Source organism: Anas platyrhynchos, chromosome 9 (genome assembly GCF_047663525.1).
Source record: "Anas platyrhynchos isolate ZD024472 breed Pekin duck chromosome 9, IASCAAS_PekinDuck_T2T, whole genome shotgun sequence".
In the NCBI taxonomy this organism is placed as follows: domain Eukaryota; kingdom Metazoa; phylum Chordata; class Aves; order Anseriformes; family Anatidae; genus Anas; species Anas platyrhynchos.
Window position 1 is genome coordinate 6,877,519 of NC_092595.1, and position 16,255 is coordinate 6,893,773.

General features: G+C 41.1%; 1 protein-coding gene across 5 annotated transcripts in view; it reads right to left on the reverse strand.

The window, feature by feature from the left end:
• Positions 1-8,234: 8,234 nt before the first annotated feature.
• The window catches only part of TBL1XR1 (TBL1X/Y related 1), a 109,230-nt gene continuing 101,209 nt past the window's right edge, over positions 8,235-16,255 (reverse strand). For all 5 annotated transcript variants that reach the window (XM_027464782.3, XM_072042761.1, XM_072042763.1 and 2 more), the window contains 4 exons: positions 16,002-16,129; positions 15,651-15,816; positions 14,706-14,807; positions 8,235-13,573 (listed from right to left, as the gene is read on the reverse strand). In XM_027464782.3, the coding sequence (XP_027320583.1) occupies positions 13,547-13,573; positions 14,706-14,807; positions 15,651-15,816; positions 16,002-16,129 (423 nt within the window). In that variant the 3' untranslated portion in view covers positions 8,235-13,546. The remainder of the gene's footprint in view (positions 13,574-14,705; positions 14,808-15,650; positions 15,817-16,001; positions 16,130-16,255) is intronic.

Here is a 16,255-nt window from a genome sequence, read left to right on the forward strand (position 1 = left end):
AGCACTAAGGCACAAACATCCCGTCCAGAGCTGATGAGCTTGGGTGTAAGGACGTGGCACAAAGTGGGCTTCCTGGTGGGTACACGCCTTCAGTGCAGGCTGCAAAGGTGAAACAAGCAATAGATGTACTGGTAGCTCTACTGTAAATAACACCAAAGCATGGAAGTGAAGCAAAAATAGTCTCTTAAGCAGATATTAGGCACAGCGATGGGGCATAAACGCAACAGAAAGTGAGAACCAACCCAAGTGTCAACCAAAGCTTGTGCCTGTAAGTGAAAGGCACGGGTGAGGAGATGCAAACACTTCGTAAACACCAGCATGCAGTCAGGAGGATGTCACAGGGAGAACTTCTGTCTGAGTTTCCTGGAGCTGTAAGGCCCTTGGGTGGAAGGAGAACAGCTTTATCTCCTACAGGCATTTTGACTGACAATAGCTAAAAAATCAGATGGGTGCCTGAATCATTTCTCCCACCTTTTTTAAGAGGCTGTCTGATTTCTCTAACAAGCCTCTGTGGTTGTCTTCACAGCATGCACTGAATTTGCATCAATCCTTACAGCTTTAAAGAGGAAACTCATTTGTCATGGGTAGTTTTGTTTCTGCTAAGTAAGGGATTCTCTACTGTTATTATCTGGGGCCACAACCAGCTGGAGCAGCAGCACTACAGCCGGCCCTGGGGGTTCGTTAGCATGCCTGCAAGTCCCTGAAAGGAGGGAGCCCTTCTCTGCCAACAGCTGCAAGAGCAGCCACGCAGTAACACATGGAATAAGTAATTCCAGTAAGCAACTATTACATTTTCTAGAGAAACAGAACAACTTCATTTTCTCAATTTGTCTATTTGTATCCAACATACATCACTTACATAAATCATCAGATTAGTGTTTTTTTTTTTTTTTTTTAATTGCTATTAATCATGGCTGTTTTACCTATGTGCTTTTATATGGATAGCTATGATTTCAGAATGGGCAACTAGGAACCAGGCATGATTAAGTAGATAACTCCCTTCATAACTCCCCCAAAAACTCAACCCCCCAAATCTTCATTCAAATGAAAAACATAAGGGATGATTTCAAAGCAAGATGCATCACCTTTAACTTCTAAACTATTGTTTGTTTTGGTGCAAAACAGTGCTTAATTCTTTGGTTTTCACTAAAACAGGACAGGCAATGAACACAAAAACGACCAGGGCTTTAGCTGGGAAGAGAGAAGGAAGGAGCAGGGCTCCTGGCACCCACAGAGACTCTCTTGGGCTGATGAAAAATAGATGAAACAAAACTGACTGCTTGGATTAGTTAGTGTGAGGCTGCTGACATGGAGAGACTCAAACAACAGGCCTTTCGTGGAAGACATCAGCATCTTATCTCCGTGTTTGCCAGATGACAACCTCTTGCTGCACTGCAATCCCTGTAAACTTCTCTAGCTCAGCTTTCAGCTTCAGCATTTCTTTCTCCTTCACGACCCTTTTGTGCCATTTTTCTCCCTGCCCCACCATTCATCCTCACCCCCATTCCCTTGCTGGGATCTGCTTCCCTTACCCTACACCTCCATCCTTCCTTTCCCCACCTGCCTGCCTGCCTCACTCTCGTGCTGTGTTTGGGGTGTCCCTGCAGGACCATCGCCCCGAGCTGTAGCACGTGGGGTCCCTTTGGTCTGTGGGGACACAGCCAATGTGCAGAGCCACTCGCTGACAGGCCTGGGGGGCTGAGGTCTCCCCCCCTAAATATGAAAAAGACACACTGTCCTTACTGAGCATCTTCAGAGAAAGGTGCAGCATGGCTTAGCTGAAAAACACCAGCAAAGCAGTAAATCTTAATGGATTTTAAGGAATTGCTTTAAATCCTGCATTTAATGCTAATGGCCAAGGGCTGTGCCCCGGGGAGCAGAGTGGAGCAGGCAGCGCTCCTGCAGGACAGGCCAACGCGAGGAAGGACACAAGAGGAAAGTCTTCAGCTTGTGGAGCTGCCCCAAATCCCCGGTGACAGCTCTGCCTGGGGAAGTTTCCCTGATGTCCTGCAAAGGTGACAGCCTGGTGCTCTTCACAAAATTCTCCCCTGCCCTCCTTACATCTACATCCACACCGATGCACCTGCAGTAGCAGCAAACGGGATTTCTGAGGAGCCCTCCACCGCCCAGCAGTTGCAGGGACCGCAGTCCCAACACATCAGCTGTTGTATCTGCCTCTCCAGCTCCTTTTTTTCCTGTGCTTGCAGCACACTTCGGCATCTTCACTTCTGCAGGCCTGCACACTATCATTTACTCAGCGGCCGATGGATCTGACAGGCTAATCTTAACTTCTTAACAGCTGTGTTTATTTACTAAAGTAGTAAATTGTTTCCTCCAAAGCACAGAGGGGTTGGTTTGAACAAACTAACATCTCTGCAATTTGGTGAGATTTGGTGCTTGCACATGCTTTCTCTTGAAACTATACATTTTTCTATCACTGAAGTATCTGAATTATAGGCAATCTTGGGATCCAATCTTTGTTTTAATGACTCCTCCGGCTGCTGTTTTGTGTAGAGAAGAAGGCAGGCTGGAAGTACAGCAAATTGGCTCACAGGAAATGGGAAATAATAACGCCACTTATGCTCTGAATCTGACTGACTACATTTGCTCCCGTTCTGAGGCACTTTCCTGTTTGCGTGGCACAGTTTAGCTCAGACTGCCCAACGCACCGCAACGCCACAGTTTGTTTCATCTCCTTCCACAAGCCAGATACCAAATAGCTGGGGGCAAAGGGCAGCACGATGGCTCAGAAGGGGCAGTCGGAGGCCTTGGGAGAGCCACCCCAGCCCAAATTGTTACCCATTTTGCTGGCTGTGGCCTTCCAGGCACAGGGAGGCCTGCAGGGAGGCCTGGCAGTGGTAACAGAAGCACAGGGAGCTCAGGCACAGCACGACTGCCCCAGCACCAGGGGCAGGAAAAGACATAAGAAGGGCAGGGACCTGTTGGATCGAGTCCAGAGGAGGCCACAAAGGTGGAATAGGGGCTGGAGCACCTCTCCTGGAAGGACAGGCTGAGGGAGCTGGGGCTGTTCAGCCCGGGGAGGAGAAGGCTCCGGCAAGGCCCCACAGCAGCCTGCCAGGGCCTGAAGGAGGCTGCAGGAGAGCTGGAGAGGGACTTGTCAGGGGTTGTGGTGATAAGGCAAGGGGAAATGGCTTTAAACTGACAAACGCAGCAGCAGCCACACTTGGACCCGAGAGGATGGGTTCAGGTCACTCTCCCAGTACAGGCAGGGGGGAACCTGGAGCTGGAAGCGATCTGCATGCCCAAGGCGCAGCGCATGCAGCAGCACAGCTTCTGTCATTCCCCACGTCCCTCAGACAGAGAGACACAAGAGCACCCTCAGGTGCCCGTTTGCTGGAGAATACCTCCAGAAATTTCAGCACGCCTCAGCTTGGAAACAGCAGCACTTTCCCTGCGTATGTACGAGAACACCTCCACTCGAGGACATCCACGTGTGCTGCCGAGCAGCTTGAGCATGAAGGACACTCAGTTTGCTCTGATCCTGCTGCAACTGCTAAGGGGAACACTTGAGAGAAGTTTCATAGATTTGGTTTTTACAATTTGCTGTTTTTCCCTCAAAATCCCCATTTGGATTGAAATTATCTGTTTGCGATCTGAGGTGAGAAACATCATCTTGGTTAGTCTGCAGGTATCTGGAGTTCTCCGCTTCTACAAAGTGGTTTTAGAGCTGCTTGTTTACAGATTTGGTTATTTTTGTGACATGGGTCTGTTTAAAGGCAGCTGTTTGGAAGACAAAATAGCTGTGTGGGCAGAGATGAGGGACATGCAGGTCTCCCTCATTCCACCATGAGATAGAAGCAGCTTTAACTGAAAGGTATTTTTATCACATTAGAAAATGTTTACTACCTGAAAGCATGCTTAATAAAATCCAGCAAAATTCTCCTTCTTAGTACTCTGACCAAATGTATTAGTGTATCACGGGAGCATTTTATGAATTCACTTTTCCATTTTGTTTAAATGTTGGCATCGTGTACAACTTCTGTGGTAGTGCTGGTGTGGGAGGATGGTCCCAAGTGGAAGCTGCAGGCAGCTGCAACCCTCAGCAGATCCTCGGTCCTGCTTCGTGGGAGATGCCTTCACAGTAGAGATTTGAGCTTTATTCCTCACTTCACAGACCTGCTGGTGACTCTGGACAAAGCCTATTACTGCCTGAAAGTCAGGAGGGATAACAGTGCAAACTAACCCTTGCAGAAGGGAAAAAAGACAAGACGCATATGTAAAACTTCCAAAGAACAATTGGGCCCATCTTTGCTGGAACACCAGTAATGCAAACCCACAAATTATTGAGCCATTGTTCACATTTATTACAGCAGAAATTTCAAAACTGAGGATTTTACTTCATTTTCAGTCCTGTCCCTCCCTCCTCCTTCCTCACTAACGCCAGAGACCGAATTTCTTACAAACAAGATTCTTATTTCAGCAGTCATTAGATTGTTTGTCAAGAAGAGCAGCTGGTGTTGATGAATTGATTAAGATGCACTGGGGATGGTTCAGCCTAAAGAAGAAAAGACACAATAACAGATTTCAAATAAGTAAAAGGCTGCTATGAACAATAAAGAAACAGCTTCCCCCCCTCCTCCACCCTCCCATTCCGGGTGGACAAAATGGTAAGTTTTTAATAGCAACAAGGAAGGTGCAGATTAGACAGAAATGTGCTTTATCAGTACCGCTATCCCAATGGTGCATTAGGTCACCCAGGAAAGCCTCTGAGACCAGACCAGCAGCTGTCAAAGGTGGGCACGAGCACCCTGCCCAACTGCTGAGCTCTCTTCCAGGCTTACAAGCGCAGCCATCTCCGCTTGCCTTCCTGATCAATTGATGACCCCATTATTTTCAAACAGAACTCCCCAAAGCAACAGTATACAATTTGATTTTGCTTATTAAAAGTTCTTGTAAATAAACTGAAATAAAGTGACCGAAAAGCTGGAGACAGGACTCTGACGATTCCTGTATCCACACACACAAGAACAACACAGAAAGCCACGTAACGCTGCGATGCTCGAGTACCAGAGCACTGCCAGCACAGATTTCTTAGCTCAGTTCAGAGGCATGACTTACCTGCAGCGGGAAAAGCATTTGATGGAAATAGTAAGTTGATCTATCCACCCTGCCAAGTGAACAGTAACAAGCCAGAACAGAGGTAAATAAATGGGTCAGTAGGTAGTTCACATTTGGATGCCCTAGATCAGAAATCATATACCTGAAACTCAAACTGACCAGCAGAGCTGCTGTCCCAGAAACAACAAACTGCGCCTCTGTTTGACTGACATTTCAAAAGGGTCCCAAACAGGAAATTTCCTTGTTTTAAAAGCACACAGTGCAAAACTGCTATTTCTTTTTTTTAATGGAAACTATATTGAACAATTTCCTGGAAGATTAGCAGCTGAAACTGAACTCTTTTGAAATAGAATATTTAACAGAATAAAATAATAGAGTGTTTAATCCACCACAAGCAGCAAAATGTACAGAACTGAGCATGAAATTGTAAGCAACGCAATTGCAATGAACTACACATACTTCTGCTGCTTTGCCATGGGAATTGGCTTCTGGCCTCCCGTTACTGCTAGAACGCAGTTTGCTCCCACCCACCTCATCAGCATCCAACTTCGCTGCACTAATCAGGCAAACCAAAGATAGATGAGATGTAGCAATAGGAAGTGAAAGAACTGTAAGCCTTTCAACTAACAATTTAAAAAGTAAATTAAGCATCAGTAATTTCAATTCTTCACTGTTTTCCTGAAGCAGGAACTTCCTACCTTTTAAAATGATTCACTTACCAGAACTTAGGGGACACATCAGATCAAGTGCAGTTCCCAATTTAAGCATTAGGAATGCCGTTATTGTAGAGTTAAAATGTCTTTTTCCATAATTATAAAACGTAAACCCACAATACAGTTTCAGTGTTATATCTAGCAGGCATTATTTTCCTAGTAGCACTTGTAATTACAACCCACCACCCCAGCACTGTCAGGAAGGACTGTAAGACCCAACACAGTTTTGGAGAACGAAAAGCCATACTCAGGTGGCTTATGTCCTACCTATTCCCCCGTGCCTGGTGGTTTTTAGAGGCTGACCCTGTGCCTTCAGATGTTTTTGTCAGTAGAAAACACTTGAAGTGGGGACAGAGGTAGAAATTAAACTGCCCAAATGGAGCCTGCAAACGTAATTTTGTCTATCAAGGCTAGGACAACACGTGAGAACAACTGGTGCTTGAGATCTGTTGATGGGGTCTCCAGTACAGCAGAATGGAGAACACAGTATTTAACATACAGACTGTTAATGCTTGTCTGGAGGAGGAAAAAGAAAAAAAAAAAACAAAAACCACCTCCTTCTTTACCTGACGTATCTTTTTAGAAGTGCTGCCCCAGGTCTGCTTGCACTGAAATCACTGAAACTTGCCCTTGACGTTGCTGTGGGCAGGGACCTGACTTTTTAACACTAAAGGGAAAAAACTCAATCTGAGCTGTCACAAGCCCTCAAAGAAGTCTTGAAAGGTTAAAAAAACAAATAATTCAGAAAGCTCAGAATGCAGTGCTCCTCAGGTAACAAATCAGCATCCCCAGCATCTAGAATGAATTAAAAAGTCTTGGTGGAAACAAGAGAAGAGTCTGTTGAAAGTACTTCACCTCCACACCTTGACATCTTCTTGAACCCAAAATCTTGGCTTGGGATCTGAAGAATGAATCTGGGAGCTGAACATTTCCACATTAAGTCTACTATGAAAACCTTTTTTTTTTTTTTTTTTTTAATCCTTCAAACTACCCTCCTTTATGGTACCAATTTGCAGTTAGGGATATAAATAAGAAAGCCTCTGTACTGCAGATCTCCCAGGTCAGGTTTCCTTAAGGACAAATTGTACTAACTGGGGCATCACCAATCTCTACACAATCATCATCAAATTTCTCCTAAATTATTGTTCTGTTACGGCTGCCCTGCCATCAGAGAAACAAAAGCATTGCTTAGACGTCCATTAAATCATTTCCCTGTGAAGCAGGGAACACGCATTTTATGAATACCCAAGATCACATGTTCCTAAAGAACTGCAAACAGATTATTACAGAATAACTCAAACAGAAAATTCAGGCAGCAATGGCGTAATGAACCTACCTGGAGCAGGCTCCTCCGTGCAGGACAGAGGCAGGCATTGCTCCCGTGCGAGCACTGCTTCGTACCACAACGCTCCTCTGCGTTCCTCAGCCCGGGGTGGCCACACTCAAGCATGGAGCATTTAGGCTAATGAAACTCCAAGATACCCAAACTTTCTGTATTATGACATGAATCAGTTAAAGTCTGTCTGAAAAGACACGAAGTTGCCTCAGCATTGCTCTCTCAAAATTCAAACAATGGCAGAGAAATCCTGAAGCACGCTCAGGCTCTAGGTGAACAAAATCCATGGTTTTACACCTTAGTAATACAGTCCCTCCTCCTCCACCTTCGATCCAGCAGGGATGCTTTTCAGAAACAAGTTTCAGCACATTAAAATAAATTGATTTTGATAATGTACTCGCATTAACTTCAACAGTAAAACAAGGACTGAAAGCTATTACTTTTGAACTTAGGATAGCAAATAAGTGCATTATATGACAAAGCACTAATTCCACCATGAAGCTCTGAATACCGCCTGGGCTCGCTCTCCTCATTATGACACGATCCACAGTTCTAGAGGAATTAAATCATCATTGTGTATAACTGGATAGATGTTTTTTTATGTGCAAATATAAACGGTTTCAAATACCTGAAACACACTAATAGCATTCTTTGGCATAGTGCTATTGAGTTACTCCTTAAGAATGGATGTCTCTAAATGAGATCGCACAATTGTACAGCATCCTTTTCCCACCTGCCAAAATCCTTTAAGCAGCCGGAGTGGAGCTGTGAGCGTCACCAGGCTCAGTTTCTCTTCCACAAGTGGATGAGTAGTGAAAAGATGAAGTACTTGAAGCACACACGTGCGAAAGCAGTTCCTCAAAGTCAAAGGCAGAGCAGTGAAGGGATGCTGTGAACAGCCTCGCTGCTGTCAGAGGATGTTTGTTCACCCGGACAGTGTAACTGTACAACACGTTATTTCCATGGCTTCTTGCCTATTGTCTTACACGAAAGCGTGCCAAAGTAAGTGTTAGAAGTGTTTAAATCTGTCACTTTTCCAACTCAATCATCTGTAAGTTTTCCGTACCAAGCTTTTAAAATTACTTTTATATAACATTCAGCCAAGGTAATATCAAAATATATTTTATTCTGGACCTCTTTCAGATCTGATTCAAATTACAGTTGTCAAAGCAATACAATGCAAAGGGAAACTGCAACAGAAAATGTGCCTAGAAGGGATATAAGGGCCTTGGGGACAAATCATTGTGATGTAGAACCAAAATACATCATAAAGTGTAATTAACATGGTCCAGGACAGTATAGAACATCTATATCAGTCTTCTTTAGACAATAATCATGAAAACTGAACAATAAAAGTCCTTTAAACAAGTACAAAAAACTGTCATGGGCTGGTTTACACTTTTACAACAGTTGTAATTTAACTGGATAACTGAAGAAATGATGCAGACATTTTAATCCAGTGCTATAGGTAGGCTCACAGAATTAGACCCAAAGGATTTGTAACTCCAAATGAAACCATTACAACTACAATGTCAATGTCAGGAGAGAGAGAAAATTACTTCTGTATTCTAGAATTACTGTTCTGCACACTGCAGTCTGTTGAGGACAAGATTGCAAAGTACACTGGACTAGCAACAACATGCAGACTGTTTTCTTGTATTTACCCACAAATGTCAAAAACATCATGAAGTAAAAATGAATGATTATTTAAAAAAAAAAAAAAAAAAAGAGAAAACAAAAGAAAACATGCCTTAAAGTTATTGTCAAGCTTCAAACTTAAAGGCAGAGAAAGAGAGTATGTACTCAAAGCTACTGATCTGAAGCACTATTAACACTAAATCTGCAATCTGCAGGAAACGGCAGATTTTCCTGTTTTGTCTGCCTTCGACCAGACTGGCAGCGAAGGCAGCCACACTTTCACAGACCGTGGTTATTTCAGAGCTTTCTCTAGAGGGAGGAGTGAAGGCTGCTCCACGGCTCTCTCCCTACGGAAAATGTCAGGGATCTCGATGGAGATTTACTGCTGCCTCCCGAAGCCTTATCTGCTTCTAACATGCCACAATGTTGCTTCTGCTTTCTTCAGACTTCTGGAGAGTGTGAAACCGACCCCGCAGGGGAACGGCTCTGCGGGGCTTTGTGAAGTTGGAAGATACGGCTCGTCAATGGGAAGGAGCGCTGGGCCGAAGCCGGCAGCCCTGCTCCGGCAAAGCCCCTGCCGAAACCCCGGGGAGCCGAGGCTCGCTCGCCCTGAGCAGCATGCTGTACGTACGGTGTGACACGGACCCCGAGCCTCCAGTGCTTACTCTGGCAAGGTTTTCTCACGAAGTGAAAGACAGTGGGATTTCTGATTGAGTCAAGATTGGAAAATTGGGTCCCAAGGCTCCTCTTTGCTAAACAGACAAAAACACACAACCTTTATTTACACGCTGAAAAGCCCAGTTTGCGGTTTTAATGAAACTCCTTCATTCGGCAGAACTAAATGTGGCAGCTGCTAAGGCTGCTCTGTGGGCAAACTGGCACAGCCACCCTATTCCCCCTACTAGTCCTCCTAAACACAAAGAACATCTCAAAGGTACAACGTCCCGTTAAATATACCCTAGCATGAGGTAAGCAGTGTAAGGAAAAAGGAGTGCTTTTAAAATGAAAATTAATTAAAATTGGTAGAAATCTTTGGCCTTTCTCTCAAGATGCATTAAAGTGTCATGAAATCAAGAAACATGCTTCAAAATGCCATGTCATTCTGACTCTGGTAACTATTACCTCCCTCCACCCAACCCAGAAAAAGAGGCACTTTTAGTGTTTCATATAAGATCTCCAATCATCTAGTAGACACGCTAAATAACCCTGCACAATTGTAGTCCCAGAATAAACTGAGTTTATCAACATTACAAAGAATCCAAAAAAAGCTTTTATGAGGACCTAGATATTCTCTTAACTACACCAGCAAGTTCACTGGTCGGGAATCTTTACATCAATTTAAAAACGCAGAAAAAGTAAAATAGAAAAAGAGGAACTCCACAGAAACCTGGACCTCATTATGCAGAAATGAGAAACAGCATTGAGATTGATGCACGGACAGACAGCAAACCCAAGAGCAGTTCCTTTCTTATTCCTTCATTAACTCTGAGCCCAGCTTTTCCCCTTCCGTTTATCCTCTATCTGGATATTTGCCCGTTAACGTGTTGAACTGGAAAAGATACTAACTTCAATGTGTGCCAAGGCTTATGCACACATTTGCCTTTACACTCAGAAAACACGCGCAACAGAATTAACCAGGAGGTAAGGTTAAGCATGTGCATACATCTATACAAAATTAGGGTCTTACTGACATTTGGCGTATTCAATTTGGGGGAACAATTTGGATAGTCTACCTCACTATCGAATACGAGGTCTTTGTGCTATAAAATATAATAATGTCGTGGTTTTCTTTTTTTTTTTTTCTTTTGCTTCACAGAATCACAGAACCTAGCACACCTGGCATGCATGCATTTAACAGTGTATAAAACAAGAGGCGAGAAGAGGTGTGAGCAGGAGCAGCACTGTGGCATGCTAGTAAAGGACAACAATAAAATACCGAGTGGCCAGACCCGTCGCTACTGGGAACTGGCAGAATTCCACTACAGTGGGGCACTGCTGAGTAACACTGGGTTGGGGGTGTTAGCCTGCGCGTCCAGAGCACTCACGTCAACAGATCTGGCATCGCTGGACTATGCTTCAAGCACTTGAAAACCCTAGACCTCTGATACTGAAGCTCTGTTTTTATCTATTTATGAATATGTGATACTATGCTTAAGCAACTAGAATTACAACCAAAACAGCTGATGATTGAGAAAGAGGAAAATGGCAATACCCTAAAACATGGCTGTGTGATTTTGCAGCTATGTCACAGAATTCCACCACAATTGTTTAGATTGGCTGAAAGAATCATCGGATAACTTTTATGAAAATGAATAAACTGTCCATATTAAAATACAAAAGTACTATCAAGAATCACTTCTGACTTTCAGGTTTAAATTCAGTGCAATTGACAAATGCATTGCTAAATGAAAAATGCAGCTTAAACATACTCAAAACATTTGTGTCTATTCCTGGGAGCACAGTTTAAAATTATTGCACAGAATTTTTTTTTTATTTTTATTTTTTTTCATTAATGACAGAGGTCAGCCACAGTCATGGACCTCCAGCAATAAAAGCAATATTTCAAGTGCCAGACACTCAATATATTAGGTTTCCTACATACTGTAACTCACAGGGTATGCTCTAAACATTCGTAATATGTTCCAAAACCCTAAAAACAGCTGGCACCAAACCATCATGGATGACTGCCTTTATGGATATGATTTTTTGTTATTTTAAATGCTGTATATGATAGTATTATATTCCTGGGGTATATATAAAGAATGTATTGACGACTTCTCTTTACCACTGGCAAATTGCTACCCTACCTTAGCCAAACTCAGACTTGCTTCAAGTCGTGTTTACTCCATGGAAATAGCAGAAATGAATGCCTAAAGAACGATTGTTAAAATGTCAAAGCTGCATTACCTTGATTAAATCAATTTATATGTAACTTGGGGGTGGGGGCGGGGAGGGAGAAAAAAATTAGACTACCAATCATAAGCCACAAAATTATTTGTGATTTGAAATAGTGTTCTAAAACTGATAACTTTGTAAAGCTCTGTAATATAAACCATTCCTTAAGTAAAATGCCTGTGACATAAATTTGACAACCTCTCTTTTTATAAATTTACACTCTTGGAATCTTATGCAAGACATGATGCAACCTTTTCAACTACACATACGCGTAAACACAACCTCATGCTATCATTTACAAATAAAATCACTATCAGTATACTTTTAATCACATGAGCAGAAAAAGGTTTGCCATATACATCTGTCATTGTAAGAAAAATACTTGATATTGTAAACAGAGTAAAAGACACTATATAGTAGTGATTATTAAAAAAATAGCAGCTTACATCTACCCTATATTTGGAAAAAAATGTAGTCACAAGATACAATAAACTGCAGGGCTGGAGCAGCAGGGGAATTAGTGCAAGTATTCATCTTTTAAATAAGCTGAATCACTGCTATTAAAATAAACTTGAAGCAAGTCCTCTGTTTAAGATTTTTTTTTAAATCTAAGGTAGTAAACATTTTGCCTCTTAATGGCAGTGTTATCAAATATATGCCAAAGATTTTATTTTAATAAAGAAAAATTACATGAGATACTTTTAATACTGGAGTTTGGTTACAATTATACATCTAAGCTCCTACAAATAACGATGGCCAACTCTCAGAGAAGCTGTGGCATGAACCCTTGTCCAGAAAGATCTTAACCTCTTAAAAGAACAAACCCCCAGCTATATTTTGCTCCTTTTCACAATAGTGCACAATTTAACCATATTTTAGCTATGGTCTTAAAGCAACAGAAGATGCATTTTTTTCTCCTCCTTTTTGTCTTTTTTTTTTTGTGCATCCCTGTATTTTTCTGTGTATTTGTGCCCTTTTATTCTTAAGTTTGGCAGAATTATGTCCCAAATAAGAAACTACTGCATTTCAGCCATGTCACCAGAAAATAAAACATAGCATTATACCCATTACTGTCACACTTCGTAGATTAGTGGGATGTGAAGTATCATGCCTCAAAGAAGGCTTTTTTCTTCTCTCTCCATAATCCCTTTTCCACCCTCCCTCTGTTCACACAATTGTGCTCTGGGAGCCACAAAATGTACCAAACATTATCAGGTTCAGTCTACCTCTTCAAAGAATGCATTAAAATACGTTTCAAAGAAACATTTTTTTCAAGGTGAAAAAAAAAAAAAACATAAACAAGAAACTAATTCACTCCCTTACTTCATGCATCCGTAAACTTAACCAAAACAAAACAGAAAACCCAATGTTTAAAAGCAAAGAAAAAACTACTGCTGCAGATTTCTGTAAGTCCATTTTCTCTGTACACACAAACTGCTCAACTACTGAGAAGGAAAGAAAAAAAATTACCCCACAATCCATTGTCATAATGGATTTAGAGGGGAAAAGGGGTAATGAAGGCTGCCATTAGTATCTTCTGAATTTGGTATGTATATGGGTCTGCTCTTGTATACGGTATATTTCTCTCTCTCTCGCTCTCTCTTCTGTTTTTCATATCCAAAACATTTAAATGTTATTTTGGGGCACAGCAGATTCCAGCACTTGGTGAACAGGATTCACAAGCTGTGACAAAACTCTGTCATCCTCTTCAGGGTGTAATTTTTTTTTTTTTTTTGTTATATACAGTATATGTATATATTTCTTTTTGTTTGGCTGTAGTGGACTGGCCATGGTTCAATTGGGACTATAGCAGTACATGGGTCAGGGACAGTCATTTTGGCTATGTACACATTCATAGTCGGTCCATGGCTTCCAACTAGTAGCGCTATTTCCGTAGGTCTAATACACAAACCTGTAAGGGAAAGAAAAATACACACATGGAAATTGCACTTTGCACAGCATGACACATTTATACAATTCTGTGTAAAATATCTAAGCAAAACCCATGAAACAGATTGTGCAAGCTTAATCTTAAGTCTATTAGCGACTTCGGGGGGAAAAAGTCACCAGGTGAGCACTTTTATGAGCACGCAGCCAGACCTGCTGCCTAATGAATTATGATTGGGACATTAAAAACATCTTATGTAAGCTGTTTGCTTGTTACTTAATATTAGAAAGCTAGGAACTTACTTGAATCTAATTTACAAAATTACAGTAAGATGAAATTAAACATACTTTGTGGGGAAATACTAGAACTGATCAGAATGATCTCAAAAAGACATTTAACATTGTAACATTGTAAGATTATAAATTCCAGTTTTAAGCTTCCAAAAATCTTCACTAAATAGTGCTCCTAGTTCTGTCAGATACAGAAATCTACACGTATAACAATCATAAACAAACTATGTTTTTAGTCATCAAGCAGTTCAAAAAGTTCTCCCGTGCTTAGTTATTACCAGCAATATCTAAAACAGAGGTGGTGAGGCAAGCTTTTGCTAACAAGCTGAGTAAAACAAAACAAAGAAACCCACATATTTTAAAAAGAGTTGAAACTATATGAAAACCACACAAATATCTGTTGCAAGTACAACCAGTCTCTTGGGTCAAATTAACTGGAAGACTGGAAAGGTTAGGCCACACGTATATAAAAGAGTAATTTAGGGTAGAATGATAATTTCTACTTAGGATATGCCTTGAACTATTGTTGCTTCCACAATACTTTCAATAATTACATGACAAAAATGATATAAATAACATTCCAGGAACACTGAATAGATTTCCGTAATAAGCACCAATAGAGACAGAAAATTTAAATTAAATGCTTTTCATCTTCTAACTTCGGAGGGTTTAGAACAGTGCCACACCAAGCTGGAATAAAGGCATCCTACTTTCAATATTACAGCACCTTTACATGAAAAAAATCTCCATGTAAGCTGGCTGTATTCAGCACCTGGTACATATGGCAATATTGTCGTCATTGTTAGCCAAAAGATTTCCAAACAATGTTTGTCATCAGACTGCCAAATAAGTCAAGCTACACTTACTGAACCATCTGAAGCACTTGCTCCAACTTTGTCTCCTGCTGCATTCCAGCAAACCTCAAAAATCCCTCCTGTTCCCCGATAACTGTGAACTAGGGCACCTGTCTACAAAGGGACAAAACACATAATTAATATAATAAAGTACATGCAAACAAGTAAATTTCCACAACATGTAAAACTTCCCCACTGTAAGCTGAAACTCTCAGAGGAAATGGTTCAGATGAGCCTCATGGACAACCTAAGAACTGTGTGAAAAGACTTACCTAAAAATTATTGCATCTTGGTATCCTGTGTTTCAAATACGAAACCGTAGATGGCCATGACCACTTTCAATGACTAAAACAAGTCCTTCAAAAATTAATATCCAATCCTCAATAGCCAGAGATCATATACTGCCTAACAATAAGGTCTTTACACTTTCATTTGCATTCCACCCCTTTTTTTGCCAGAGAAACAAAAACAGTAGTAGTGCTCTTTCTAAGAAAAAGTTCCGTAGAAAGATCTGTCATCATCATCATCTCTCATTTTACATTCTCTTGCTTTTCAGTGAAATTCAATCGAATAGCTATCAGGTATCAGATTTGTGCATCTATATTCAGTCAACATTTTTCACAGCAAACCTGTTTTATCAGGAGTTTCAGAGTTAACAATTTTTGGAAGGAACATGCTATAAAAGACACTTTGTTGAATGTGTTTTAGGGTGTGGGGATTTTTGGTAATAACATAAAAACAATTATATACCCTTCACCATAGGCAGACAAATTTCTCTGAGAGAAATTAAATATACATTCATTAATAAAAGAAACCTTAGGGTAAAGAGAAAATGAATCAGCATGGTATCAAAGGTAAAGTTCTTTGCAGCCAAAACATGACAGAGCAGCAAAGGTTAGAAGAGTACAACAGAAAAGACTGAAAAACAAACTTTCTGAACAGGCAGAAGAGCTGTACCTGCGTATTCCAGATGTGTACACATTTATCAAAGGAGCCGCTGGCCAGGTACCTGCCATCAGGACTGAAAGCTACACTGTACACAGGTTCTTGATGTTTTGTCAGAGTATGAATACAAATTCCTCTGTCAACATCCCATAACCTAACAGTAGAATCAAAGGATGCACTATCAAGAGAGAAAAAAAAAACAGATTAATTACTTCTCAGTTATACACAATTTTGTGTTAAATACAAATATGATAATGTATCCTATGTCCTTGGAAACATTTCACAAACATACATATGTAAAAAGTGAAGCAAACGTAATGCTCAATTTTTTAAAATGAATTTAAAAACAGGATTAAATAGTACCTTGCTAACATAAGATTGGCATTTGGATTATTTGTTCCTGGTCCTGTAGGACTCCATTTGATAGTATAAATTTCTTTGTTGTGTGCTTGCAAGTCATGGACACAACTGTCTTGTTTCATACTCCAGATCTATGATAAAATGGAAGACAACACAAAGACATTTAGCACGGTATTGTACCAAAATACTTTTTTTGTTTGTTTGTTTTTGTACATCTTTCTTCATCATTTGCAGCCTGACTGTTACCTTTTATGCTA